At 54.7% G+C, this 22,151-nt stretch overlaps 3 protein-coding genes and 1 pseudogene across 6 annotated transcripts; 3 read left to right on the plus strand and 1 right to left on the minus strand.

Moving 5' to 3' along the window:
* Positions 1 to 849: 849 nt before the first annotated feature.
* Positions 850 to 2,748, minus strand: LOC149274116 (E3 SUMO-protein ligase ZBED1-like). Its single transcript, XM_089505845.1, has one exon. The coding sequence runs from the start codon at positions 2,746 to 2,748 to the stop codon at positions 850 to 852; it is 1,899 nt and encodes a 632-aa protein (XP_089361971.1).
* Positions 2,749 to 3,776: 1,028 nt separating this feature from the next.
* LOC149274117 (alpha-soluble NSF attachment protein) lies at positions 3,777 to 6,749 on the plus strand. Of its 4 annotated transcripts, XM_089505812.1 has the most exons (12): positions 3,777 to 3,874; positions 3,905 to 3,907; positions 4,208 to 4,287; positions 4,746 to 4,862; positions 4,954 to 5,000; positions 5,134 to 5,211; positions 5,523 to 5,578; positions 5,737 to 5,821; positions 5,972 to 6,076; positions 6,162 to 6,230; positions 6,495 to 6,545; positions 6,648 to 6,749. In XM_089505812.1, the coding sequence occupies exons 1-12, from the start codon at positions 3,777 to 3,779 to the stop codon at positions 6,747 to 6,749; spliced, it is 891 nt and encodes a 296-aa protein (XP_089361938.1). The 4 variants fall into 4 exon arrangements, with proteins under 4 accessions (XP_089361938.1, XP_089361936.1, XP_089361937.1 ...); XM_089505810.1 differs by lacking the exon at positions 3,905 to 3,907 and having other exon boundaries at positions 4,208 to 4,299; XM_089505811.1 differs by lacking the exon at positions 3,905 to 3,907.
* Positions 6,750 to 8,079: 1,330 nt separating this feature from the next.
* On the plus strand, positions 8,080 to 12,786 carry LOC149274118 (KICSTOR complex protein kaptin-like). The gene is made up of 12 exons (XM_089505846.1): positions 8,080 to 8,290; positions 8,627 to 8,709; positions 8,862 to 8,946; positions 9,030 to 9,084; positions 9,280 to 9,355; positions 9,742 to 9,815; positions 10,563 to 10,672; positions 11,087 to 11,185; positions 11,275 to 11,353; positions 11,914 to 12,049; positions 12,219 to 12,389; positions 12,652 to 12,786. Exons 1-12 carry the CDS (start codon positions 8,080 to 8,082, stop codon positions 12,784 to 12,786), a joined length of 1,314 nt encoding a protein of 437 aa, XP_089361972.1.
* Positions 12,787 to 19,777: 6,991 nt separating this feature from the next.
* On the plus strand, positions 19,778 to 21,421 carry LOC149274119 (sodium/calcium exchanger 2 pseudogene; annotated as a pseudogene).
* Positions 21,422 to 22,151: the final 730 nt, after the last annotated feature.

Consider the following 22,151-nt stretch of genomic DNA (forward strand, 5'->3'; position numbering starts at 1 on the left):
GTGCAGGCGGTTAGATTGCACGCTCTGCGGGTCAGTCACTGATGGGTTTATCGTTGGACGGGGGGGGGGGGGCGGTGTGTATATATGTATATATGGTATTTCGGAGCGTTGTTACATCACCAGCTTTCTATCATATTTGTTGGGATTTTGGGTCCATTGCCTCTCCCAGAGGTTGCTAGGGGGTAGTACTCGCAGAGCCTTAAGCCACGGCCGAGATCACCATATTACTCCTACACTCCGGGTCGGCCCCAGCTGCAGCTCGTACTGGGGAGAAAGTATCGTTCTCCATCCGGTCCGCGTAAACGCTTTATTGATTCACGATTTTTTTTTTTTATATAAAATTACACAAAATACTGTATTTTACAAAAATAAGTTTACTGTACAGGATTTAGATATTCAGCGCCCTGGGCTGGCGTGTACCGGGGCCCTGTTAGCGTGTAAAAGGTGCCACACGTGAAGAAGTCAGTGCTCTTGTCGGCTCCAGTAAAGGAGGAAAGTATGGCGGCTGCACAGAGGGGATGGGGGGGCGGGGGGGCGGGGGGGGGGGGCTGCCTGCGGCCGGAGCGCCCCCCCCCAATCCTAAGCTTTGGTGCTTGGTCCTGCAGGGAGGGGGTGAATGTGGTGAAGCGTGCGAGAAACGTGCGACGTGCATCTACCGTGCGACCCCAGATTCCTGTGCATCTCCGGCTACACCGGACAACAGAAACAGTGACCGGTAACCGCCGGTAACCGCCACCTTGAAACCATATAGTGCAAAAAAAAAAATAAACCCCACGAAGACGTGTTGTGAGGGGACTCTCTGGGGCCGGACCCCGGAAACCCCTCCAGACGACAGATAATCAGTTCCAGTCACGTGATTTGCGTCGGGTCCAGTAAGTCCGCGTTGTGGTGTAAAAACAAGATGGCGTCCACGTGCCTGGGATCGAGCGCAGCTCTCCGTTGGACCATCGGGCCCAGTCTGGCACTGAAAGCGCGTCGGGGTCCGGCGGCCGTGGCCGGGATGACCAGGTACCGGCGGGCCAGCTTCGCCAACGCGGGGAAGCGGTGCTGGTTATTCTTCCACCAGAGCAGCGGGTCCGTGCTGCGCTTGCAGACGGGTTCTACGATGTAGTCCTCCAGCTGCCGGCGGGCCTCTGGCGTGTTCTCCGCGGGGTCTCTGCCGAGCAGAAGGTCATACATGGCGCTCTGCGCAGACAGCTGGCAAGCTTCCTCTTCAATCCTGCAGCTTAACAGCGGCTCGGCGGGGAGCTCGGGCTGAGTGTCGCTCGCCAGGAGGGTCATCACCCGGCTGTGAACTTCCTCCCTGGACCCGACCTTCAGGAACCTCAACTCTTTATAGCGAGGGTCCAGGAACGAGGCCATCACCGAAGGACTGGCCAGGAGCTGATCCTCGTGCGTCACGTCCCAATGGCGGCACAGCTCGGCCCGAATCTGATTAACCGCCAGCTTCACGGCGCTGCCGCAGACCTCGGAGAAGCGCTGGCAGGCGGTCAGTATGCCGTGGACGCAGGGCATGACGGACGACACCGAGGCGTTCTCCTCTTCCTGTAGGAAAACCGTGGCGATCCAGATGGTTTTCAGCACCGGCACCACGTCCTGCAGCAGCTTCCAGTGCTGGTCGGCCAGGTTCTCGACGGCCAGCTCCTCCACGACGGACAGCATGGCCCACTTAATGTCCAGCAGGTTCTGACACATCTCCAGCGTGCTGATCCAGCAGGACTCGGCGTCCAGGCCGGGCCGGGCCTTGCTCATGGACTCCAGTTTGGCGTTCAGACAGCAGGCGGCTTTCGCGTCCTGCTGGAAGAAGCCGATGAACCCTCTGGCCGCGACCAACGCCTCGCGCACCGGCGGAACCTCCAGGCCCTCCCGGACACACAAGTGCAACGCGTGAGCCGTGCAACAGACGCTGGCCCAGCCGCGGCTCTCCTTCAGGGCCGGACCGTAAGACTTCACGGAAGCGGGCCGCTCGTGAACCACGCAGGACACGGCATCCGCAGGCAGACCGGACTCCACAGCCAGCGAATAGACTCTGTCCGCCGGGTCGTCCGCCGTGTTCCTCGGGTGAAGGCGTTGGTTCTCCAGCAGGTACTTTGCCAGCGCCCACTCGCCGTCGAGGACGTTGGCTGTGACGGCCTGGCAGGGCTGGTTCGCGTTGGCCGTCCAGGTCTCCACGCAGAGGGCGACGGCGCCGGCGTCCTGCAGACGCAGCTTGAGCCGCTGTTTGGCCAGAGCGTAGCGGTGCCAGAGGAGGCCAGAAAGCTGCGCGGGGGACGGAAGGGTGAAGTTGGGCTCCAGGTAGCCAAAGAGGAGGCCGAAGCCTTTATCCTCCACCACAGAGAGGGGATGAAGATCGTGGCAAACCATGTCCAGCACCAGCTCGGCTATGACGCCCGTCCTGGTGTCGGCGGCCGACCGGCACATGTCCTTTACCGGCAGTGTCTGCCTCGGCCTCTTTGGGGCGCCGTCCTGGCTGGGAAAATCCAGTTCTTTGTCCTCGGCGGGGTGCGGGAAGCTGGAGCCGTGGGTGCCGTGCCACCGCTCCAGGTGCTCCCTCATGCCGCTGGTGTTGTGATGGAGGGAGAGCTGCTTCCGGCAGACGTTGCACTCCACGCAGGTGCCCCCCAGCCGGGTGTAATAACTCCACACCCTGGACTTCTGCTGGTCGGCGGATAACGAGGAAGAGCCACCGTCCGGCTGCGAGGCCTTATCTCTCTTCCGGCGCGCCACGGGACCCAGACTGGTTGCCATGGTGATACCAAGGGTATTTTTCTGAAAGACAGAGGGAATATTTCAGCGCCCAGGAGAAGGCGGCGTGTCTTACGCTGTAAACACTGCGGGAAACGGGGCAAAAAGTTAGTTTTTCCCCAGAAGAAAAGTAGAAAAAGATAAAGAATAAGGAACATCTGTGACACTGACCGCCCCTCCCTCCCTATATCACCACCCGGGCCCCAGTGCAAGGCGCGCCGCTATTACCCCTCGGGTACCTGGTGCAGGGGGGGGGGGCTCTATTACTCACCGGGTAACCAGTGATCACCACCATAGTACCTCATAATACCACCCTGAGTACCAAGTGCATTACCCCCGGTGCAGGGGGCGGGTGACCCCATATAACCGCCCCCCCGTGCATGAGATGACCCCGTATTACCCCTCGCGTACCTGTTGGCGCAGATCGCTTGCTCTGGCTCGACGTCAGGGAATTTAAACCAGTCACGTGACTTTTGTTGTCAGCTGTCACGGTGAAGGCGGAAGTGACGCAGTGGCAGATCATGTGATGCGCAGTGTGGGCGGAAGTCGCGCAGTGTCACTTGCCAGCGGCTCATCCAGAATCCAGATCAGGGATTGTGATCTGTCACTCGGAGCTCCCAATCCCCGACCCCAAGAGGGGGCTGCTTCCAGTGCCAGGCCCCGGATCCCCGGCCTCTAATCCAGGTTTGTACCCAGGCCGAGGGCTCCTTTAAAGTGCGCGAATCCCCGGCCAGTCCTGACCCCGGTCCACTAGTTCTCCGGCCACTCTGTCAAACCCCGACCCGGCCTTCATCCCATAGTGACCCCCTCGGCCACCCTAATTAAACCCGCAGCCTCCCAGCTGCAATAACCCCCTTCCGGTCTCCCAGCTGCGAGTCTCACCGGCCTACCTCCGACCCCCGGTCACCTCTCCCATTATCGACTCCCACAGCCTCCCTCACTCATCTAGCTTAATAAACTGCCCCCCCCCCGGCCTGCACTCCGAGTCTCCGCTCACACTCATCCTTGCAGGTTGTGCCCCGGATTGTAAAATGGATAACTCCGGGAAGGAGAAGGAGGCGCTGCAGCTGCTCGCTGAGGCCGAAAAGAAAGTCAAATCGTCTCAGTCTTTCTTCTCGGGGCTTTTCGGGTGAGTAAAGAATAATCTGGGGGGCAAAAGGGGGTCAAGGTACCCCAGGGAAGCAGCGCTTAACTCCGCGGAGTGTGGATTGACAGACCCCTCGTGATGTATTCCGATCCACAGTGAGCGATAAGAGGGTGGTAGAGAAGTGGAACAGCCTCCCAGCAGAGGTGGTAGAGTGTAATACAGTGAGAGGATTAAACATGCATGGGATAGACATACGGCTCCTGAATCTAAGACGAGACCAACGACTGATTAAGATTTACAGAGTCGACGGGGGCCGCTGGGGGCCGATCTGCCAGAAGGTTCCGGGTTTCTGTCTCACGTCGTCTTCTCTTTCAGAAGCTCGTCCAAGATAGAGGAAGCGTGCGAGCTGTACGGCCGCGCCGCCAACATGTTCAAGATGGTGAAGAACTGGAGCGGTAAGTGGGCAGGCGGCGTATAACATACGTGTGCGATAACACGGCTACTCAGCGCTGTACAATGTGTGTTATTATTTATATATCGCCGTCATACTCCGCAGCGCTGTACAATGTGTTATTATTTATATATCGCCGTCATACTCCGCAGCGCTGTACAATGTGTGTTATTATTATTTATATATCGCCGTCATACTCCGCAGCGCTGTACAATGTGTTATTATTATTTATATCGCCGTCATACTCTGCAGCGCTGTACAATGTGTTATTATTATTTATATATCGCCGTCATACTCCGCAGCGCTGTAAAATGTGTGTTATTATTATTTATATATCGCCGTCATACTCCACAGCGCTGTACAATGCGCCGGGTTAGCTGTTAATAATCGGGGTCTGTTTTTGGGCCCCATGGTATTTATTTGGAGCTTCACGGTGGGGTAACTTTCTCTTTTTGCCCCCAGCGGCTGGCAATGCCTTCTGCCAAGCGGCCCAACTGCACCTCCAGGTTCAAAGCAAACACGACGCGGCCACCAACTTCGTGGACGCAGGGAACGCCTTCAAGAAATCTGACCCCCAGGGTAAGTGGGATGTTGGCGGGGGATCCGGTGCAGGCCGGAGGGGCCGGGTCACGCAGTCCGTCTCTATCATTATTTCTTGTGATTTTTCTAGAGGCCATTAACTGTCTGCTCCGGGCTATTGAGATCTACACGGACATGGTGAGTCCCGGCTGTGCAGCCTGCGCGGCCCCCCGATTACCCCGGTAACGTGGCAGCTCCCCCCGCGCTCTGTAGGTGACCGGTCAGTCCGGGGTCCGTCTGTCCTTCAGCTGCGTCTCTTTACCCCCCGCAGGGCCGCTTCACCATCGCAGCCAAACACCACATCACCATCGCGGAGATCTTCGAGTCGGAGCTGGTGGACGTTGAAAAGGTAAATGGCGTCTCGTGTCCGGGGGCTCCGCGGAAGGCCGGCTATCTGCCCCCCCCCCCGGGGGTTCTTCTCGCCGCCGAGTCTCTCTCCAACTCCAGGTTTCTTTAGGGAAGTTGTGGGCGAGAGATTGTGGCAAAAGCAGCACTGACTCCTATAACTCTCAGCCCCATGCGTGTCCGGAGGGGAGTGTTGCAGCGCGTGAATGTTACTTCTGGGTGGGTAGAGCTGCGTGAAGACCCCGCCGGGCTGGTGGGGGGGGCAGCGGCCATCGCTGTCTGTGAGTTTATTCCTCCCCCCTCTCTCTCTCGCAGGCTATCGCGCATTACGAGCAGGCTGCGGATTATTACAAAGGAGAAGAATCCAACAGGTAATCGCGGCTTCACGGACGCAAAACGCTTCGGTTTATTCAACAGAACGCCGGAAATTCGCATAAAAATGTAAAATGAAGCTTTTCCGGAGAAGTATAAATGCTGTCCGCCCGGCCCCCGTGTCTCGCGCTGACGTCGGTTTCTCCGTTTCCCGCAGTTCTGCCAACAAGTGTCTGCTGAAGGTGGCCACCTACGCGGCCCAGCTGGAGCAGTACCAGAAAGCCGTGGAAATCTACGAGCAGGTGGGTGCTCGGGCAGCATGTCGGGGCCGGCCCCCTCGCCCCGTCCCACCGGCCCCTCTGGCTTTTCTGCGCGGATTCCCAGGTATCTGAGGTCCTTTCACTTCCATATTAACCTCTTGTTGACTGTATCCCCTCTCTTCCCGTCTTGAGGTGGGTACGAACGCCATGGACAGCCCGCTGCTGAAGTACAGCGCCAAGGAATACTTCTTCAAAGCCGCCCTCTGCCATTTCTGCATCGATATGCTGAACGCCAAGGTAGGGCAGGACCTGGTGGGACCTTTTTGTGCTTCTTCTATGTTGTGAGAAGCGTGTGAACGAGCCGCGTGTCCTCTCCCCGCAGCTGGCCGTGCAGAAGTACGAGGAGATGTTCCCGGCTTTCTCCGACTCCAGGGAGTGCAAACTGGTGAAGGTAACGGGTCGTCTGACGGGTCTCGACCTCGCGTTCCTTATCCCGGCGGAACGTCGGACGCGTTGCTAGCCGGTTCTAGATTATCGGGGGATATATAGATCCGGGGTCTGTGGGTAACGCACCCGAGGTCGGGTTTTACCTGCCCCAGCTCGGCGGCGGCTCCCCCGTTAACATCAGTCCGGGACCCCCGCGGAACGTTCCGGACCCTCAGCGGAACCGTTTTTCTCTGTGACCGTCTTTTTTTTTTTTTTTTGCTCCTGTTAGAAGCTGCTGGACGCTCACGAGGAGCAGAACATGGACGGCTACACGGACGCGGTAGGTTGGGATCTGCATGTCCTCGTGGTGACGCTCGCCGGCTCCTGGTTTGGGGGGGCCGCCGCGTTGTCTGTACCCGCTGAACCCCTCTGTCTCCCGCAGGTGAAGGAATACGATTCCATCTCCCGCCTGGACCAGTGGCTGACCACCATGCTGCTCCGCATCAAGAAGACCATCCAGGGAGAAGAAGAAGATTTGCGTTAAGAGTGGGGGGCGGCAGTCACCCCCCTTTCCTTTCCTTTTTAAAGATCGATGTCTGGAATGGGGGGGGGGGTCACAGCATCACTCACCCTGTATACTGCCCTGGAATGTGTACAGAGGCAATGGGGGGGGGGGGGGTAGGAATTGTGACTTTACTGAGGTTTAGATTAACCCTTTATCTGCCTGCTGTTCGGGCAGAGCACGGGTTAAAAATGATTTCTTGGGGGGGGGGGGTAATAACCGTTTCATCCTGTGCATGTGCTTTCCTGTAGACATTCCCAAAGACATATGGGGGGGGGACGACTTATTTAAAACTGGGCTCAGAGGGAGGTGGGCTGCGGGGACAAATAGGGGGGTCTTTAATCCCATAATGCGTTAAAACATTAACATTTTTTTTTTCTTTTTTAATTTTGGAATTCATTAATTTCGGTCATTTTGTTCTGCGATTGGGGGCGAGTCGGGGGGAGGGGAACGGCAGAGAATAGATTTGATCCCCGGGGCTCCGGCTGGCGCCAAAAATGGAAAAAAAACCAACAAATTTACGGGGCTTGGTGGGGTTCGCTCTCCTGTAAGGTACAGTGGGGACCCCTGGGCTAAATCGCTGCCTGATTGGCTGCACCATTGCCTGGTGCTCATCCCCCCTGACCCAAGACTTATTATCCGGAGGGGCCGTGGCGTTGCCGGCGGTCCCCGTGGCCCCAGCTCTGTAGGTTGCTTCCCGCTTTGTTATACATTATGTTGTCTTGTGCGCCATTTTTAAATCGTTGCTATTTCCGTGTTAAATAAAAGCCAATGGTGTGAGAAGCCCCTGTCTGCTTATTTACCCCCAGCGTGTATTTATTGCGCGTTGCTGCACAAGCATATAAAACCCATTATTCTAACTGCCACACCCGGTTACACAAATAGGCACGCCTTTAGCCACACCCTAAACCAAAGTGGCCACGTGACATGGGTTGGACGCGCGGTCCGGTACCGAAAGGGTTTGGGGGTTAAGGTGGGATAAGAAGCAGCGAAACGATTACCGGCGGCTGATTCGGCTACTTTAGTTACGCTGCGATCTCGCCGGTTAGCCCCGCGGGGTCTCTGTACCCTGCGCCCGTGTTTCCTGCCTATTGACCTGCAGCGGATGTTGTTATTAATTATAGTTATCCCAGATATGAATGACGAATCAGCGAAGGCGGACACTGTCACATGTTTACGCGCGCCGCGATTCTGTGCGCAGCGTCACGGCAGATTCCCTGGCGGCCATGTTGGCTACTGGTAAATTCGGTTCAGCGGCCATTTTGCTCCCTGGCGCACTCGCCGGAGGACCCTTCAGGCTTGTCCGCCCGTAATGCCCGCCTCCTGCTGCCCGCTCACCGAGGACACGTTCAGCCGCTTTCTGTCTCAGAGCAATGTGTACGGCCTATCTGTGCTGCCCTGCCCCGGGGCCCCCGAGCTCCTGGTGGCCACCCTGAAGGGCAAAGTCATCAACTTCAAGTACCAGGACCTGCGGGACCGGCTGCGGGCGGGAGCCCGAGAACTGCAGTTTACTTATATACCCGGCATGTATCATTCCCGGCAGCAGTGGGCGGTGCCACTCCGCAGGGGCGGGGTAACTCGGGGGAGGAGCGAACACGCATAGAGGGACCAACAGGGAAAATATATCACTGAGGGGGCAGGTCGTAAAGATGAACACTCTGGGGTCAACAGCTATGGCTGCCCTCCTTCTCCGTAACAGAGCTTACAGGTTATACAGATGTAGCCCCCGCTGTCCCCACAGAGTATGTAGTGCCCCCCCCCGGGCTGTAGCTCCTGTGGCCCCCCCCCCCGGGGCTGTAGCGTCCCCTCGGGCTCTGTGTTCTGCCGCAGTAGATTAAACTCGCCCGTTTTCCTTGCAGTTGACGCAGAGATCGTTTCCATCGACTCCTTCAGCAAATCGGCACCGAAGCGCGGCCTGGTGGTCGGCATAACGTTCATTAAGGTACCGACTAACGCCATGGAAACGGCCCTCACGCCCCTCTGACGCTGTCACCCCGCAGTGGGAGGGGCAGGCTCTGTGTCCCATAGCTTCCTTCTGTCTGTCGCCCCGCAGTGGGAGCGGTTTAGTTTCTTTATGTTTTCTGCCCCCTTCAGGATTCGGGCGATAAGACGAGTCCGTTCCTAAACATTTATTGTGACTACGAGCCGGGATCCGAGTATAATCTGGACTCCATTGCACGTAAGAATCTGCTGCCCCGCCACCATCCCCGTTCCTCTGCAGATTGCAGCCAGGATTCACTTTTGCCTTTTTCCTCCCCGCAGAGAGCTGCCTGAACTTGGAGCTGAAATTCACCCCGTTCCAGCTGTGCCACGCAGAGTGAGTTCCTAGTGCATAAGTGGTAGTGGATAAAGGGAACAGCTACCCAGCATCAAGTACCCATAAACGCTGCTCGGGATGAAGGTTCCTAGGGGCGTTTTGGGGGTATTAGTGTTATTTAATGAATGCAGTCTTTGGCCGCGGCTTCTCCAGCTCTGGATCTGAATCCACTTCCTGCCTTTGTTAACCCCGCAGGGTTCAGGACGGAGACCAGCAGGAAACCGTGTTTTTACTGGGTGGCAACGATCAGTGTATTCACCTATACAAAGAGGTGACAGAGAGGGGGCGTGTCTGTGTGTGTGATACAGGGAGGGGGTGTGTCTGTATAATACAGAGGGGGCGTGTCTGTATAATACAGAGGGGGTGTGTCTGTATAATACAGAGAGGGGGCATGTCTGTGTGATACAGAGAGGGGCATGTCTGTGCAATGCGTATAATACAGAGAGGGGGCGTGTCTGTGTGTGATACAGAGAGGGGTGTGTTTGTGTATAATACAGAGAGGGGGCGTGTCTGTGTGTGATACAGAGAGGGGTGTGTTTGTGTATAATACAGAGAGGGGGCGTGTCTGTGTGTGATACAGAGAGGGGTGTGTTTGTGTATAATATAGAGAGGGGGCGTGTCTGTGTGTAATAATCTGATTGACGGCTCTTCCCGCAGAACGAGGGGCTTCACCAGTTTGAGGAGCAGCCGGTGGAGAACCTGTTCCCGGAGCTCAGAGACCTGCCCAGCAAGTAAGACACAGTTACCCCTCTCAGTTACCCCGATGAGTCTGCCCAGCTTTTAAATGCCCCCCCTGTCCAGGTAACAGTCCGTCCCGGTTTATATTCCCTCCCAGTAATGCCAGTTAGTGACACCGTTCCTTCATGAGAGACCCCCCACAGCCCAACATGCCACTGTGACATTTGATCAGCCCCAGACCCCGGAGGCCACCAGGCTATTTACCCCAGGCTGATTGTGCTCGTGTATTGGCGGAGGTCAGTAGTCGGATTCATCTGTAGAGAGTTACAGGAGTCGCGGTGGGTAATCCGCCCCCAAACATTCTGACCCCACCTGGACACCGTCCAGCGGGCGCCCTCCATTTACTGCCCCCCGTAACCCCAGCTCTCTGATATATAAAAGAGATGCACAAAGCTGTGGCCCCTCGTGGCCCTTCACATTAATTGCACTGTCCGTGGTCACTGGCGGTAGCTTGGTGTCCGTCCTGTACGTGGCAGCATATGAGAGATAATCAGAACTTTTATTCCGCCTCGATTACTTTCAGCCCCTGCATTGATTCCTTCTTCGTGGGCCGGGCGAGGACTCACGTATGTTAAAGCTCCTGGCGCTACATGCATGTGTGTGCAGCTGCCACGGATCACCCCCGGCACTGTCTGCTTTACGGTGGGGCCGTCTTTTACCCTGGGCAAGAGGACCCCAAAGTGGCCCCCCGTGTACCGGCAGTAAGTCCGCTCAGTAAGCGTGTCCTCCGTGTGTTGCAGCGTCACGTGGCTGAGTGTCTATAACATCCCGGGCAGCCGGCGCCGGATCACGGCCTACGGGTGTCAGAACGGATATGTCTGCGCGTCGCACGTGGATCAGGGCCGGAGAGGTGAGCCGGGGGGGGGGGGTATCAGGGAATCTGCCCTACTCGTCCGGACCGGGACCCCCCACATCCCTCGGGCCACGGAAATCATGTCCTGTAAGTAGAGGATTGATGGGAGTCATCGCTGCAGAACTGCCCAGAATAAGCCCAGGGTCGTAGAATATAACCTCTCCGGGGGTCTACTGCAAAAGCAAGATGGCTGCCACGCGGGGGCTACGTGTGGAGCCCCCGGGTTTTAATAATCTGAGGCTCAGCTTCATAATCGAGGAAGAAAATAGTTTGTTTTCCCAGTGATTTAGAAAAATACACGTAAAGAGTTAACTGAACTGGGAAAAGGACCACAATTCCCATAATGCTCAGCCAGCCAAGTCCGTGACGGCTGTGAGGCTGGAATTCTCTTCTCGCCCTCTCTTTCCGCAGAGGTTCTGCAGACCTGGTCTCTACAGCAGGACGGACCCCTCTCTAAAGTTCTCATTTTCGAGATGCCGAGAGCCTGCGGCGGAGGGGAAGCCGAGGGGCGTCGGGAGGCAGGTGAGGCCCCGCCCACGAGGATCCAGTTTTTAAAAGTTTCTGCTCCGTTACTTTTGCTTCTTTTGTCTCCTTTGTAGTTTTTCCTGATGGGCAGAACTTTCCGGGCGAGTTCAGCGTCCTGATCAGCAGCACCACGGAGCCGTCTGTAGTGTACAGGTGAGGGAAATATCTATTATACAGGGGCCGGGTCACTGATTTATCTATACATTATACAGGGGCCGGTCACTGATTTATCTATACATTATACAGGGGGACAGTCACTGATTTATCTATACATTATACAGGAGCCGGCTCGCTGATTTATCTATACATTATACAGGGGCCGGCTCACTGATTAATCTATACATTATACAGGGGGCCGGTCACTGATTTATCTATACATTATACAGGGGGCCGGCTCACTGATTTATCTATACATTATACAGGGGGCCGGGTCACTGATTTATCTATACATTATACAGGGGGCCGGTCACTGATTTATCTATACATTATACAGGGGGCCGGGTCACTGATTTATCTATACATTATACAGGGGGCCGGTCACTGATTTATCTATACATTATACAGGGGGCCGGGTCACTGATTTATCTATACATTATACAGGGGGCCGGGTCACTGATTTATCTATACATTATACAGGGGCCGGTCACTGATTTATCTATACATTATACAGGGGCCGGTCACTGATTTATCTATACATTATAATGTTTTCTCAGGAACGTCTTGCGCCGTGGTCTGGAGGATCAGCTTCTTCTCCCGGACAGTGACCGGTATGACAGTGTTCTCTGCGCTGTGGCGGCTGACGTGGATTTCGATGGAGAGCTGGAGATCCTACTTGCGACGTACGGCCAGGTGAGCGGCGGGGTGCGTTGGATACGGGGGATGCGGATGGTGCGTTGATTCTGCCCCAGACCCTCTCCTGAGGTAGCTGTAATTGCCCCGTACGCCGTGCTTCGGACCCAAATTCCCCTGAAATCACTCCCTGAACTAAATACCCCAGTAACGTTTATCTACCCCCCAGGAGCTGCTGTGCTACAAATACACAGCGGGGGCCAGGGCAGAGGGGCAATTCCAGCTGGTGTGGCAGAGGGGTTTCCCCAGCCCTCCGCTCTGCATGGCGCATGTAGACCTGACGTGTGACGGTCTCTGCGAGCTGGCGGTTGTCTGCCTGAAAGGACTCCACGTGCTGCAGGTAACGCTCTCGCCCCGGGGCATCTGTCTTACCTCCTCCGAGACGCTCTCTCTCTGTACAGCTGAGGGTCTCTCTCTCTCTCTCTATATATATATATATATATATATATATATATATAATATATACACAGAACAGTCTGACGCTCTCTCTCTGTACAGCTGGAGGTCTCTCTATATATACAGAACAGTCTGACGCTCTCTCTCTGTACAGCTGGAGGTCTCTCTATATATACAGAACAGTCTGACGCTCTCTCTCTGTACAGCACAGTCTCGCACAGACCGCTAAGTGCCTTCTCCAGCGCCTCAGACACAAGGTTGAGACATCAAGACGTTTGCAGACAGTGGATGAAGTGGGTGCAGAGCTGGCCCCTGGTGTGGCCCTTGAAGCCCAGAAGTGAAGACACCGAACCTGACGCGTTCCCAGACCGAGCGGAACCGTCGAGAGAAACGGACCTTTACATAAAACTACAGAGCAGAACACACCTTACAGGGGCCCCGTCACGCGCCGTGTCTGTGGCCCCCGTCACGCGCCGTGTCTGTGGCCCCCGTCACGCGCCGTGTCTGTGGCCCCTCTGTCTAGAATCGGCGGAAACGTTAATAAATGTTTTCTACATTTACAACAGTTCTCGTCTCGCATGATTTCTGAGGGATTCGGCGCCTCTCGCAGTGTGAGACGGACGAAGTGGGGAGGACTTTCTGGCATCCAGGGGGGGCCGACTTTAACAATAAGACCGCTGCACAGGTGCGGCGCTGACCAGACAGCAGGACCCGTCCTGTAGTCTCCGCGGGGGAGGGGACTATGGAAAACCAGGAGTGGTCTTTTAGGGGTGGAGTTGATTAGCCACAACCTCAGGGGGGTATTTCTGTTGGGTGGGAGCAACGGACACTGACCCTAATAATCTGCACCAAAGTGATACACTAAAAAAGTCATGGGTGCGTGGAGCTGCTTTCGAGATGAGGTGGTAGGGCCTTATGAAGGAAATGAGTTTGTAGCAGGGGTACATGTAACGGTAGTTTACACGCGTGTGGGTCAGTCACAGCTGCAGAATGTTGCTATGGAGCAGATATTCAGTGAAAGGTGAGAGTTTGTACCGTATATGATTACAGGGGCTCGGGTTTCTGCACTCACTGCCCCTCTTTGTTATTGTACATAATGTATGGCAGGAGCCACGGGGGCCAGTGAGAGCCGGCAGAGGACACGGAACACGCGGTACCCCCCCACCCCCCGGAGACAGGTATTTCATGTCTCTATGCTGCATTATCATAAATGTATATGCATAACCCCTCCTATTACTCCGTATATCCCCTCCTATTACTTCATATAACCCCTCCTATTACTCGTATATCCCCTCCTATTACTCTGTATAACCCCTCCTATTACTCCGTATACCCCCTCCTATTACTTCATATAACCCCTCCTATTACTTCATATAACCCCTCCTATTACTCTATATATCCTGTCCGATTACTCCGTATAACCCCTCCTATTACTCCTTATATCCCCTCCTATTACTCCGTATAACCCCTCCTATTACTCTGTATAACCCCTCCTATTACTCCGTATAACCCCTCCTATTACTCTATATCCCCTCCCATTGCTTTCCCCGCCCTCACTGGGGTGTACGGGTGCTGAATTCTCCGCTCAGGAGCATCAGTGGAGGGGCTGGAGCTGCGGGAGGAGGTGGGCTCTGGGTGGTGGGGAGTAGGGAGGGGACAGGAGGGGGAGGCTGTATGCGGATCCAGACAGGCGCTGGAGAGGGAGAGTGGGAGAGAGGGAGGGAGGTGGAGAAAAGCTGGAGGTGCAACAGCTGTGGAGGAGAGAGAGCCGGGGGTGGGAGCCGAGTCGCTGATTCTCCCAGAGACCCCCCAGCACAAGACAGCTGAGGGACCCCCTGACTGAGCGGCGTGACAGACAGACAGACAGACATGCAGTGGATGGTGTGATGCTGGGGGCAGCCGGATCCCTGGGAGAGAGAAGACAGAGCAGGTGAGAGGCGTCTGTCACACGGTCCCCACCCTCCCCGCTCACACATCTGTCTGTCTGTCCATCAGTCTCTTCACTCACCATCCCTTTTACCCCCTACCCCTGGCTGTCCCGCCATATCCCCCTCTCTCACCGCAGCTGGTACCCAGTCTACCCTCCCTGATCATTAGCCAGTGTCCCCTCTTTCTCCTCGGTCGGTGCCCGGAGTCCCCCCTCTCCACGGCCGGTGCCCGGAGTCCCCCTCTCCACGGCCAGTGCCCAGCGTATCTCTCTCCATTTATTCATTCACGCTCATTACAATAGGCGCAGTCTCTGCTTCTCATTCACTGCTTCGCATCTGTCCCTTTTATTCACTTTGAATCCTCCGCCCTCTGTCTAAATTGTTATAATTACCACCTCTCCTGGGCTGCCTCATTCACGCGCAAACAACACATTGTCTCCTAATTACATAATTGCTCAATGCACGGCGACTGTGTCCCACTGACACACATGACATTCTCCTGGTGTGATACACGGAAACACAAATTACACAAGTGCACCCGTCCCATCAGTGCAACGTGTCGCTCCGTGCAAAACAGGGGACTCCATCCCTGCATCTTATTCTTAACATCGCCTCCTGTCTGCCTCTCGCCTTGTATCATTCTCTGTAACTCTCATCACTCTGCCATTCTCGTTGCTATGCCTCTGAACACACTCTCATCACTCTGCATTGACTCTCATAACTCGACCCCTGCATTCACTCTCATCACTCTGCATTGACTCTCATCACTCGACCCCTGCATTGACTCTCATCACTCTGCATTGACTCTCATCACTCAACCCCTGCATTCACTCTCATCACTCTGCATTCACTCATATCACTCGACCCCTGCATTCACTCTCATCACTCTGCATTGACTCTCATCACTCAACCCCTGCATTCACTCTCATCACTCTGCATTCACTCTCATCACTCGACCCCTGCATTCACTCTCCATTCACTCTCATCACTCGACCCCTGCATTCACTCTCATCACTCTGCATTCACTCTCATCACTCGACCCCTGCATTCACTCTCATCACTCTGCATTCACTCTCATCACTCTGCATTCACTCTCATCACTCGACCCCTGCATTCACTCTCATCACTCTGCATTCACTCTCATCACTCGACCCCTGCATTCATTCTCATCACTCTGCATTGACTCTCATCACTCTACCCCTGCATTCACTCTCATCACTCTGCATTCACTCTCATCACTGGCCTGTCCTCTCTCCTATTTACCACTCTGTGTATTTCCCTGGGGGCTCATGCTGTCACCTCTCTCCCTCCAGTCCCCTCTCCGTCTCTCTCTCCTTCCTGTCTATTCTCCATCTCTCTCCCTCTAGTCCCCTCTCCATTTCTCTCCCTCCTGTCTATTCTCCATCTCTCTCCAATCCAATCATTCCCCCCCTCTCTTCCTCCATCTCTCTCCCTCCAATCTCCTTTCCCTCTCCCCACCATCATCACGTTCTCAGCTAATGTCTCACAAACTAGATTTATCTCTGGAGATTATTCCTTAAGAACCATTTCTGCTCCTTTCCTTCCCGTGGCCGGGGTATTAGTAGCCACCTCTGGGGTGAATTCCTGCCCCAGGCACGAGCATCACGGTCTGCCTCCTTAATTAACGCAGATAATCTCTCTCTCCTTATTTAATTTCCGCGATCCAGGCCACTAGTGGACGAAGCTGCTGTAAAGTTCTTTGGACAGAATGATCCCCCCCAGATTTTCTGTCCCCAGTAAGGGGTTAATTGGTTCTTTTATCCTTTAACCAGTTGATACAAGGCCTGTTAGCTCTGCAGAGAAGGTATTTACTGCAGAGGGTTATAAACGTGAAATACACGCAGTGGCAGATTATAACCCCCCAAATCTGGGTAATGAGGCAGTGGGCCCCCTGTATAATGTATAGATAAATCAGTGACCGGCCCCTGTATAATGTATAGATAAATCATTGACCGGCCCCTGTATAATGTATAGATAAATCAGTGAATGGCCCCCTGTATAATGTATAGATAAATCAGCGAGCCGGCCCCTGTATAATGTATAGATAAATCAGTGACCGGCCCCTGTGTAATGTATAGTTAAATCAGTGACCGGCCCCCTGTATAATGTATAGATAAATCAGTGACCGGCCCCCTGTATAATGTATAGATAAATCAGTGACCGGCCCCCTGTATAATGTATAGATAAATCAGTGACCGGCCCCTGTATAATGTATAGATAAATCAGTGACCGGCCCCTGTGTAATGTATAGATAAATCAGTGACCGGCCCCCTGTATAATGTATAGATGAATCAGCGAGCCGGCCCCCTGTATAATGTATAGATAAATCAGCGGCCGGCCCCTGTGTAATGTATAGTTAAATCAGTGACCGGCCCCCTGTATAATGTATAGATAAATCAGTGAGCCGGCCCCTGTATAATGTATAGATAAATCAGTGACCGGCCCCTGTGTAATGTATAGTTAAATCAGTGACCGGCCCCCTGTATAATGTATAGATAAATCAGTGACCGGCCCCCTGTATAATGTATAGATAAATCAGTGACCGGCCCCTGTATAATGTATAGATAAATCAGTGACCGGCCCCTGTGTAATGTATAGATAAATCAGTGACCGGCCCCCTGTATAATGTATAGATGAATCAGCGAGCCGGCCCCCTGTATAATGTATAGATAAATCAGCGGCCGGCCCCTGTGTAATGTATAGTTAAATCAGTGACCGGCCCCCTGTATAATGTATAGATAAATCAGTGAGCCGGCCCCCTGTATAATGTATAGATAAATCAGTGACTGGCCCCCTGTATAATGTATAGATAAATCAGTGACCGGCCCCCTGTATAATGTATAGTTAAATCAGTGACCGGCCCCCTGTATAATGTATAGATAAATCAGTGACCGGCCCCTGTATAATGTATAGATAAATCAGTGACCGGCCCCTGTATAATGTATAGATAAATCAGTGACCGGCCCCCTGTATAATGTATAGATAAATCAGTGACCGGCCCCCTGTATAATGTATAGATAAATCAGTGACCGGCCCCTGTATAATGTTTAGATAAATCAGTGACCGGCCCCCTGTATAATGTATAGATAAATCAGTGACCGGCCCCTGTATAATGTTTAGATAAATCAGTGACCGGCCCCCTGTATAATGTATAGATAAATCAGTAACCGGCCCCCTGTATAATGTATAGATAAATCAGTGACCGGCCCCCTGTATAATGTATAGATAAATCAGATCGGGCTCGATCCACTAAACGTGTAACACTAAGAGGACGGGCTCGGTACACAACCGCAGAGAGAGGCGGAGACACTGAGGGGCAGAGATATTTGGTGCAATTATCTGATATTTGGCATTTTTTATGAATTTAATACACTTTTTTTGATCATTCTTAACGCGGTTACCGGTCTGGTGATCAGTGAGCCGCCATTGGCCCAGGATTTGCCCCGGGGCATCCCACAGGGGGCACTAATTAGAATTCCTGGTGTTGGAGACCACGGAGCAGATGGCGGCCGCCGGTTCTAGGTGCCGTTCTGGCTCGGTTTGGCTCTGTCTGATTTGCCGCGTTGTAAGATTCACGCGAAACGGTCACCAAGGCAACCGCATCTCCAAAAATAACCCCGAACTGCGCAACAAGCCTGCAAACTCCTGCAGTTACCACGCGGCTCCAGGGTGGGGGGTAAAGAGGTGGCGGGGTCCCCTCGACGGGGCAATAACGAAGGTTTCAATAATATCCATCGCCTCAAAGTCCGGGGAAGGAGAGAAGAGAATGCAGGGGACACATGGCCTGACCTCCCAGCAGGGGTGGTATACTGAGCCACGTAGCCATTTGCACATCGGCCCCTAGTGGATAGACCCAAATACCCCATCACTGCTACACAACCAGGGCTTAATCGGGGAGGAGGCGTGAGGCAAATACAGATTCCGTAAACATGCCAATCTGCGTCGGCTTCAGGAAAGCTGCTGGGTTTAAGATTAACCTCTCTGTGCTCGGTGCCCTCCGCTGGGAGGTGGTTCCATGCACCCACTGCCAGTTTCCCACGCCCTACCCCAGATTAGCAAGTGATACGCGGCTCTGCACCTCCGCTCGGCCCCTGGGTGATTCCTTTGATGTATCGAGACGGGTCTTTCATCTTCGTGTCTCTCTCCTTCCCGCGGAGAACATGCGCAGAGGTCCTTAAAGTCTTATCTCTGCTCTACTTTCCCCCCGCCCTGTGTTTCGTGGCCCCGGGGGCCATTTTACTGTCTGGGGCCCCTATTATTATTGCATCAGTTTCTTCTCGCCTTCCTTCTGAAGTAGATACATCGATAGCGACGGCAGCAGAGCCCCCCCCCCCGTCTGATTTACACGTTTTAATCCTTTTTCACTTCTTTCGGAGAGCTTCATGCGCGTCCCGAGCTTTCCCACAATCCTCAGCCGGAATGAGCCGGATAACCTCGGATAACCCGTTAGCGCCGTGACACTGCCGTGGATCGGCAGCTCCGAGTGGGGACTGAAGTCCCAGCATTTCCCCCAAATCTGATGCTGCCCCCGAGACCAAGGACTGATGGGCAAAGTGGCACCCTATTAATCCCAGCATGCTCAGCCAGCCATGTGAACGGCTATGGGTCTTGGGCTCTTGCAGGTTCTCCAGCACCAGATATTTAAGGGGAGTTGGGGGCATCTGTAACATTGTGACCCTTCTGAACCTGCAATGAGCTTCTTTGAAGGCCCGTTTCCCTCGGCAACGTCATCCTCCCGCCGGGGTCCACCTGCGCTGGGTGATGGACTCCCATGGGTGGCCGCAGTTTAACGGCATGTAACGTGCTGGGGCTGCACCTGGCGCCACATTCCTGCGCATGTCTCGCTGCTATAGAGAGTGGAGAGGCTGCTTCAGAGCGCTCCCAGGGGCTCGAGGAGTATAAATAGGGCAGACGTTAAGTCTGTCCCGGGGGGCCACGTCAGACGCTGCGTTACCCTGCGAAGGGGAGCAAACGGCCGATACAAACAATGAGTCAAAAACAAACAACAAGAGCCGGGATTTAGGGACATTCCGTCCATTTTAAGGACGGCGCGGCGTTCACCACCGGAGGGCATCGCTCATCCCCATGGCCTTCAAATAGTTAAACTGAAAGACTCGGTCCTAATCCATTAATCAAAGGTCCAACTAGTCACTTGGGGGAGAGGAACGTTGGAGTTATTGATCCGACGAGACCGTTTGCCTGCAGCTCACCGCCTGTCTTCTCTTTTCACCGCAGGTATCCTTAACTCCGCGTCACCCGCACCGGATCACCCGCAGCCAGCATGGCGTGTCTCGTAAAAATCGCTGTCCTTGTGGCTGTGGTGGCTTCTGTGTCCTCGGAGGAGATGGAAAACGTGACGTGCGGAACTCCTCAGAAGACCAAGTGCGAGCCGGGGATCTTGCTCCCAGTCTGGCTTCCGCACAACCCATCGTCAGGAGACAAGGCGGCCCGGGCCGTGGTGTACTTCGTGGCAATGCTCTACCTCTTTCTGGGAGTGTCCATCATTGCCGACCGCTTCATGGCATCGATCGAGGTCATCACGTCGCAGGAGAAAGAGATCACGCTCACCAAACCCAACGGGGAAACCAGTGTTGCCACCGTGCGCATATGGAATGAGACGGTCTCCAACCTCACCTTGATGGCCCTCGGCTCTTCTGCTCCGGAGATCCTCCTCTCGGTCATCGAGGTTTGCGGCCACAATTTCCAAGCCGGGGATCTCGGGCCAGGAACCATCGTGGGTTCGGCAGCGTTCAATATGTTTGTGATCATCGGAATATGTGTGTACGTCATACCGACCGGCGAATCGAGAAAGATCAAGCATCCACGCGTGTTTTTCGTCACAGCTACGTGGAGCATCTTTGCCTACATCTGGCTTTACCTGATTCTCGCCGTTATCTCCCCGAATCGCGTTCAGGTCTGGGAAGCGCTGGTCACCCTCCTCTTTTTTCCAGCCTGCGTCCTCTTCGCTTGGATCGCGGACAAGCGTCTTCTTTTCTACAAGTACGTCTACAAGAGGTACCGAGCGGACAAGCGAAGAGGCATCATCATCGAGACGGAGGGCGAGTTCCCCAAGAGTATAGAGATGGACGGTAAGCTGGGGGCAGCCGCCGGCGTGCCGGGAGAAACCAAGGACGTCGTGGTGCAGGACAGCGCTGCGGCGGCCGCTGAAGCCAAGGAGCTGGACGAGAGTCGCAAGGAGGTCATCCGGATCCTAAAGGAGCTCAAGCAGAAGTATCCAGAGCGGGAGCTCGACCAGCTCGTAGACATGGCCAATTACTACGCTCTGCTGCACCAGCAAAAGAGTAGAGCATTCTACCGGATCCAGGCAACGCGCATGATGATCGGAGCCGGGAACGTACTGAAGAAGCACGCGGCCGAACACAGCAAAAAGCCGGCCAACCTGCAAGAAGTGACGGCCGACTCCGAGGAGGAGAACACCAGCAAGATCTTTTTCCAGCCCTGCAACTACCAGTGTCTGGAGAACTGCGGCTTCGTGACGCTGAACGTCGCGTGTCAAGGAGGAGACGGCGGGAGCACCTTTTACGTGGACTACAAAACCGAAGACGGCTCGGCCAACGCCGGCTCCGACTACGAGTACAGCGAGGGGACCCTCATTTTCAAACCGGGGGAGACGCAGAAGGAGCTGAAGATCGGGATCATCGACGACGACATCTTTGAGGAAGACGAGCACTTCTTTGTGCGACTGATGAACCTGAGGGTGGGAGATGCCGAAGGGATGTTCGAGCCCGACGGAGACGGTCGCCCCAAGGCCCGCCTGGTGTCTCCGCTCATCGCTACCGTCACCATCCTGGACGACGACCATGCCGGGATATTCACATTCGAGGAGAAGCTGGTCCACATTAGTGAAAGCGTGGGCGTCCTGGAGGTGCGAGTGGTGAGGAACTCGGGGGCCCGAGGAACTGTGGTCATTCCGTACAGGACAATAGAGGGGACCGCCAGAGGAGGAGGAGTGGACTTCGAAGACGCTTATGGCGAACTGGAGTTCCTGAACGACGAGACGGTGTAAGTACAGAAAATTACCCGTGTGTTTATTTAATACCCCCCTGTCAATCACCCACTGGGTCTGAAAACACACCATCTGATTTACATTGGGACCCATAGGCTGGTGGGCCGCGCGGGGGGGGGTTCGGTTCTGACCGGTGGGCGAGCGAGCGAGCGATGAGGGTGAAAACACCAAAAATACATAAAATAAGGCTGTTGGGGGGGGAGAGCGGCGGGGGATGGGAGGGGTATCAATGTGGGAATTCGATGCTCGGCGTCCCCGGGGAAAAGCTGTTGTGTTTCTGGAAGAGTTTATTACCCACAAATCCTATCTCACTCGGAAATGGTCAATATTTAGCTTCTCGGGAGCGATGCCAACGGATCCACGTTTCCCCGCACCAATCCCGCGGGGCGCGTCCATTAACCCTTCCCGGGAACGCCACAAGAAACCACAGCATGGGGCGAACTGCTGCCTCAGAAAGGCCACGGGACGCGGGCTCGCCGTCTCACCGCAGAGCGGTCTCGGTCCATGCGTGGAGAAGGTCACATTCACTGCCGAGCAGTCTAATTACTGGGGGGGCGTCACGTGTATAGAGATTAGCAGGGAGACTGATGCATTTGGGGGCAGTCTGGTGTATTGGGGGGCAGTCTGCTGTATTGGGGGACAGTTTGATCTATTGGGGGGCAGTCTGGTGTATTGGGGACAGTTTGATCTATTGGGGGGCAGTCTGGTGTATTGGGGGCAGTTTGATCTA

The sequence above is a fragment of the Sceloporus occidentalis genome, unplaced genomic scaffold (assembly GCF_023333645.1).
Source record: "Sceloporus occidentalis isolate IW3139 unplaced genomic scaffold, rSceOcc1.0.p SCAF_347, whole genome shotgun sequence".
Taxonomy (NCBI): domain Eukaryota; kingdom Metazoa; phylum Chordata; class Lepidosauria; order Squamata; family Phrynosomatidae; genus Sceloporus; species Sceloporus occidentalis.

What these genes read in the sequence shown, in the direction of transcription:
- LOC149274116 (XM_089505845.1), bottom strand. Translation starts at nt 2,748, where the DNA reads ATGGCAACCAGTCTGGGTCCCGTGGCGCGCCGGAAGAGAGATAAGGCC.
- LOC149274117 (XM_089505810.1), top strand. Translation starts at nt 3,777, where the DNA reads ATGGATAACTCCGGGAAGGAGAAGGAGGCGCTGCAGCTGCTCGCTGAG. An exon ending in AAAGGAGAAGAATCCAACAG is followed by an intron (nt 5,579 to 5,736) that starts GTAATCGCGGCT and finishes CGTTTCCCGCAG; the next exon opens with TTCTGCCAACAAGTGTCTGC. An exon ending in CCGTGGAAATCTACGAGCAG is followed by an intron (nt 5,822 to 5,971) that starts GTGGGTGCTCGG and finishes TCCCGTCTTGAG; the next exon opens with GTGGGTACGAACGCCATGGA.
- LOC149274118 (XM_089505846.1), top strand. Translation starts at nt 8,080, where the DNA reads ATGCCCGCCTCCTGCTGCCCGCTCACCGAGGACACGTTCAGCCGCTTT. An exon ending in TCGGCATAACGTTCATTAAG is followed by an intron (nt 8,710 to 8,861) that starts GTACCGACTAAC and finishes TGCCCCCTTCAG; the next exon opens with GATTCGGGCGATAAGACGAG. An exon ending in TAATCTGGACTCCATTGCAC is followed by an intron (nt 8,947 to 9,029) that starts GTAAGAATCTGC and finishes TCCTCCCCGCAG; the next exon opens with AGAGCTGCCTGAACTTGGAG.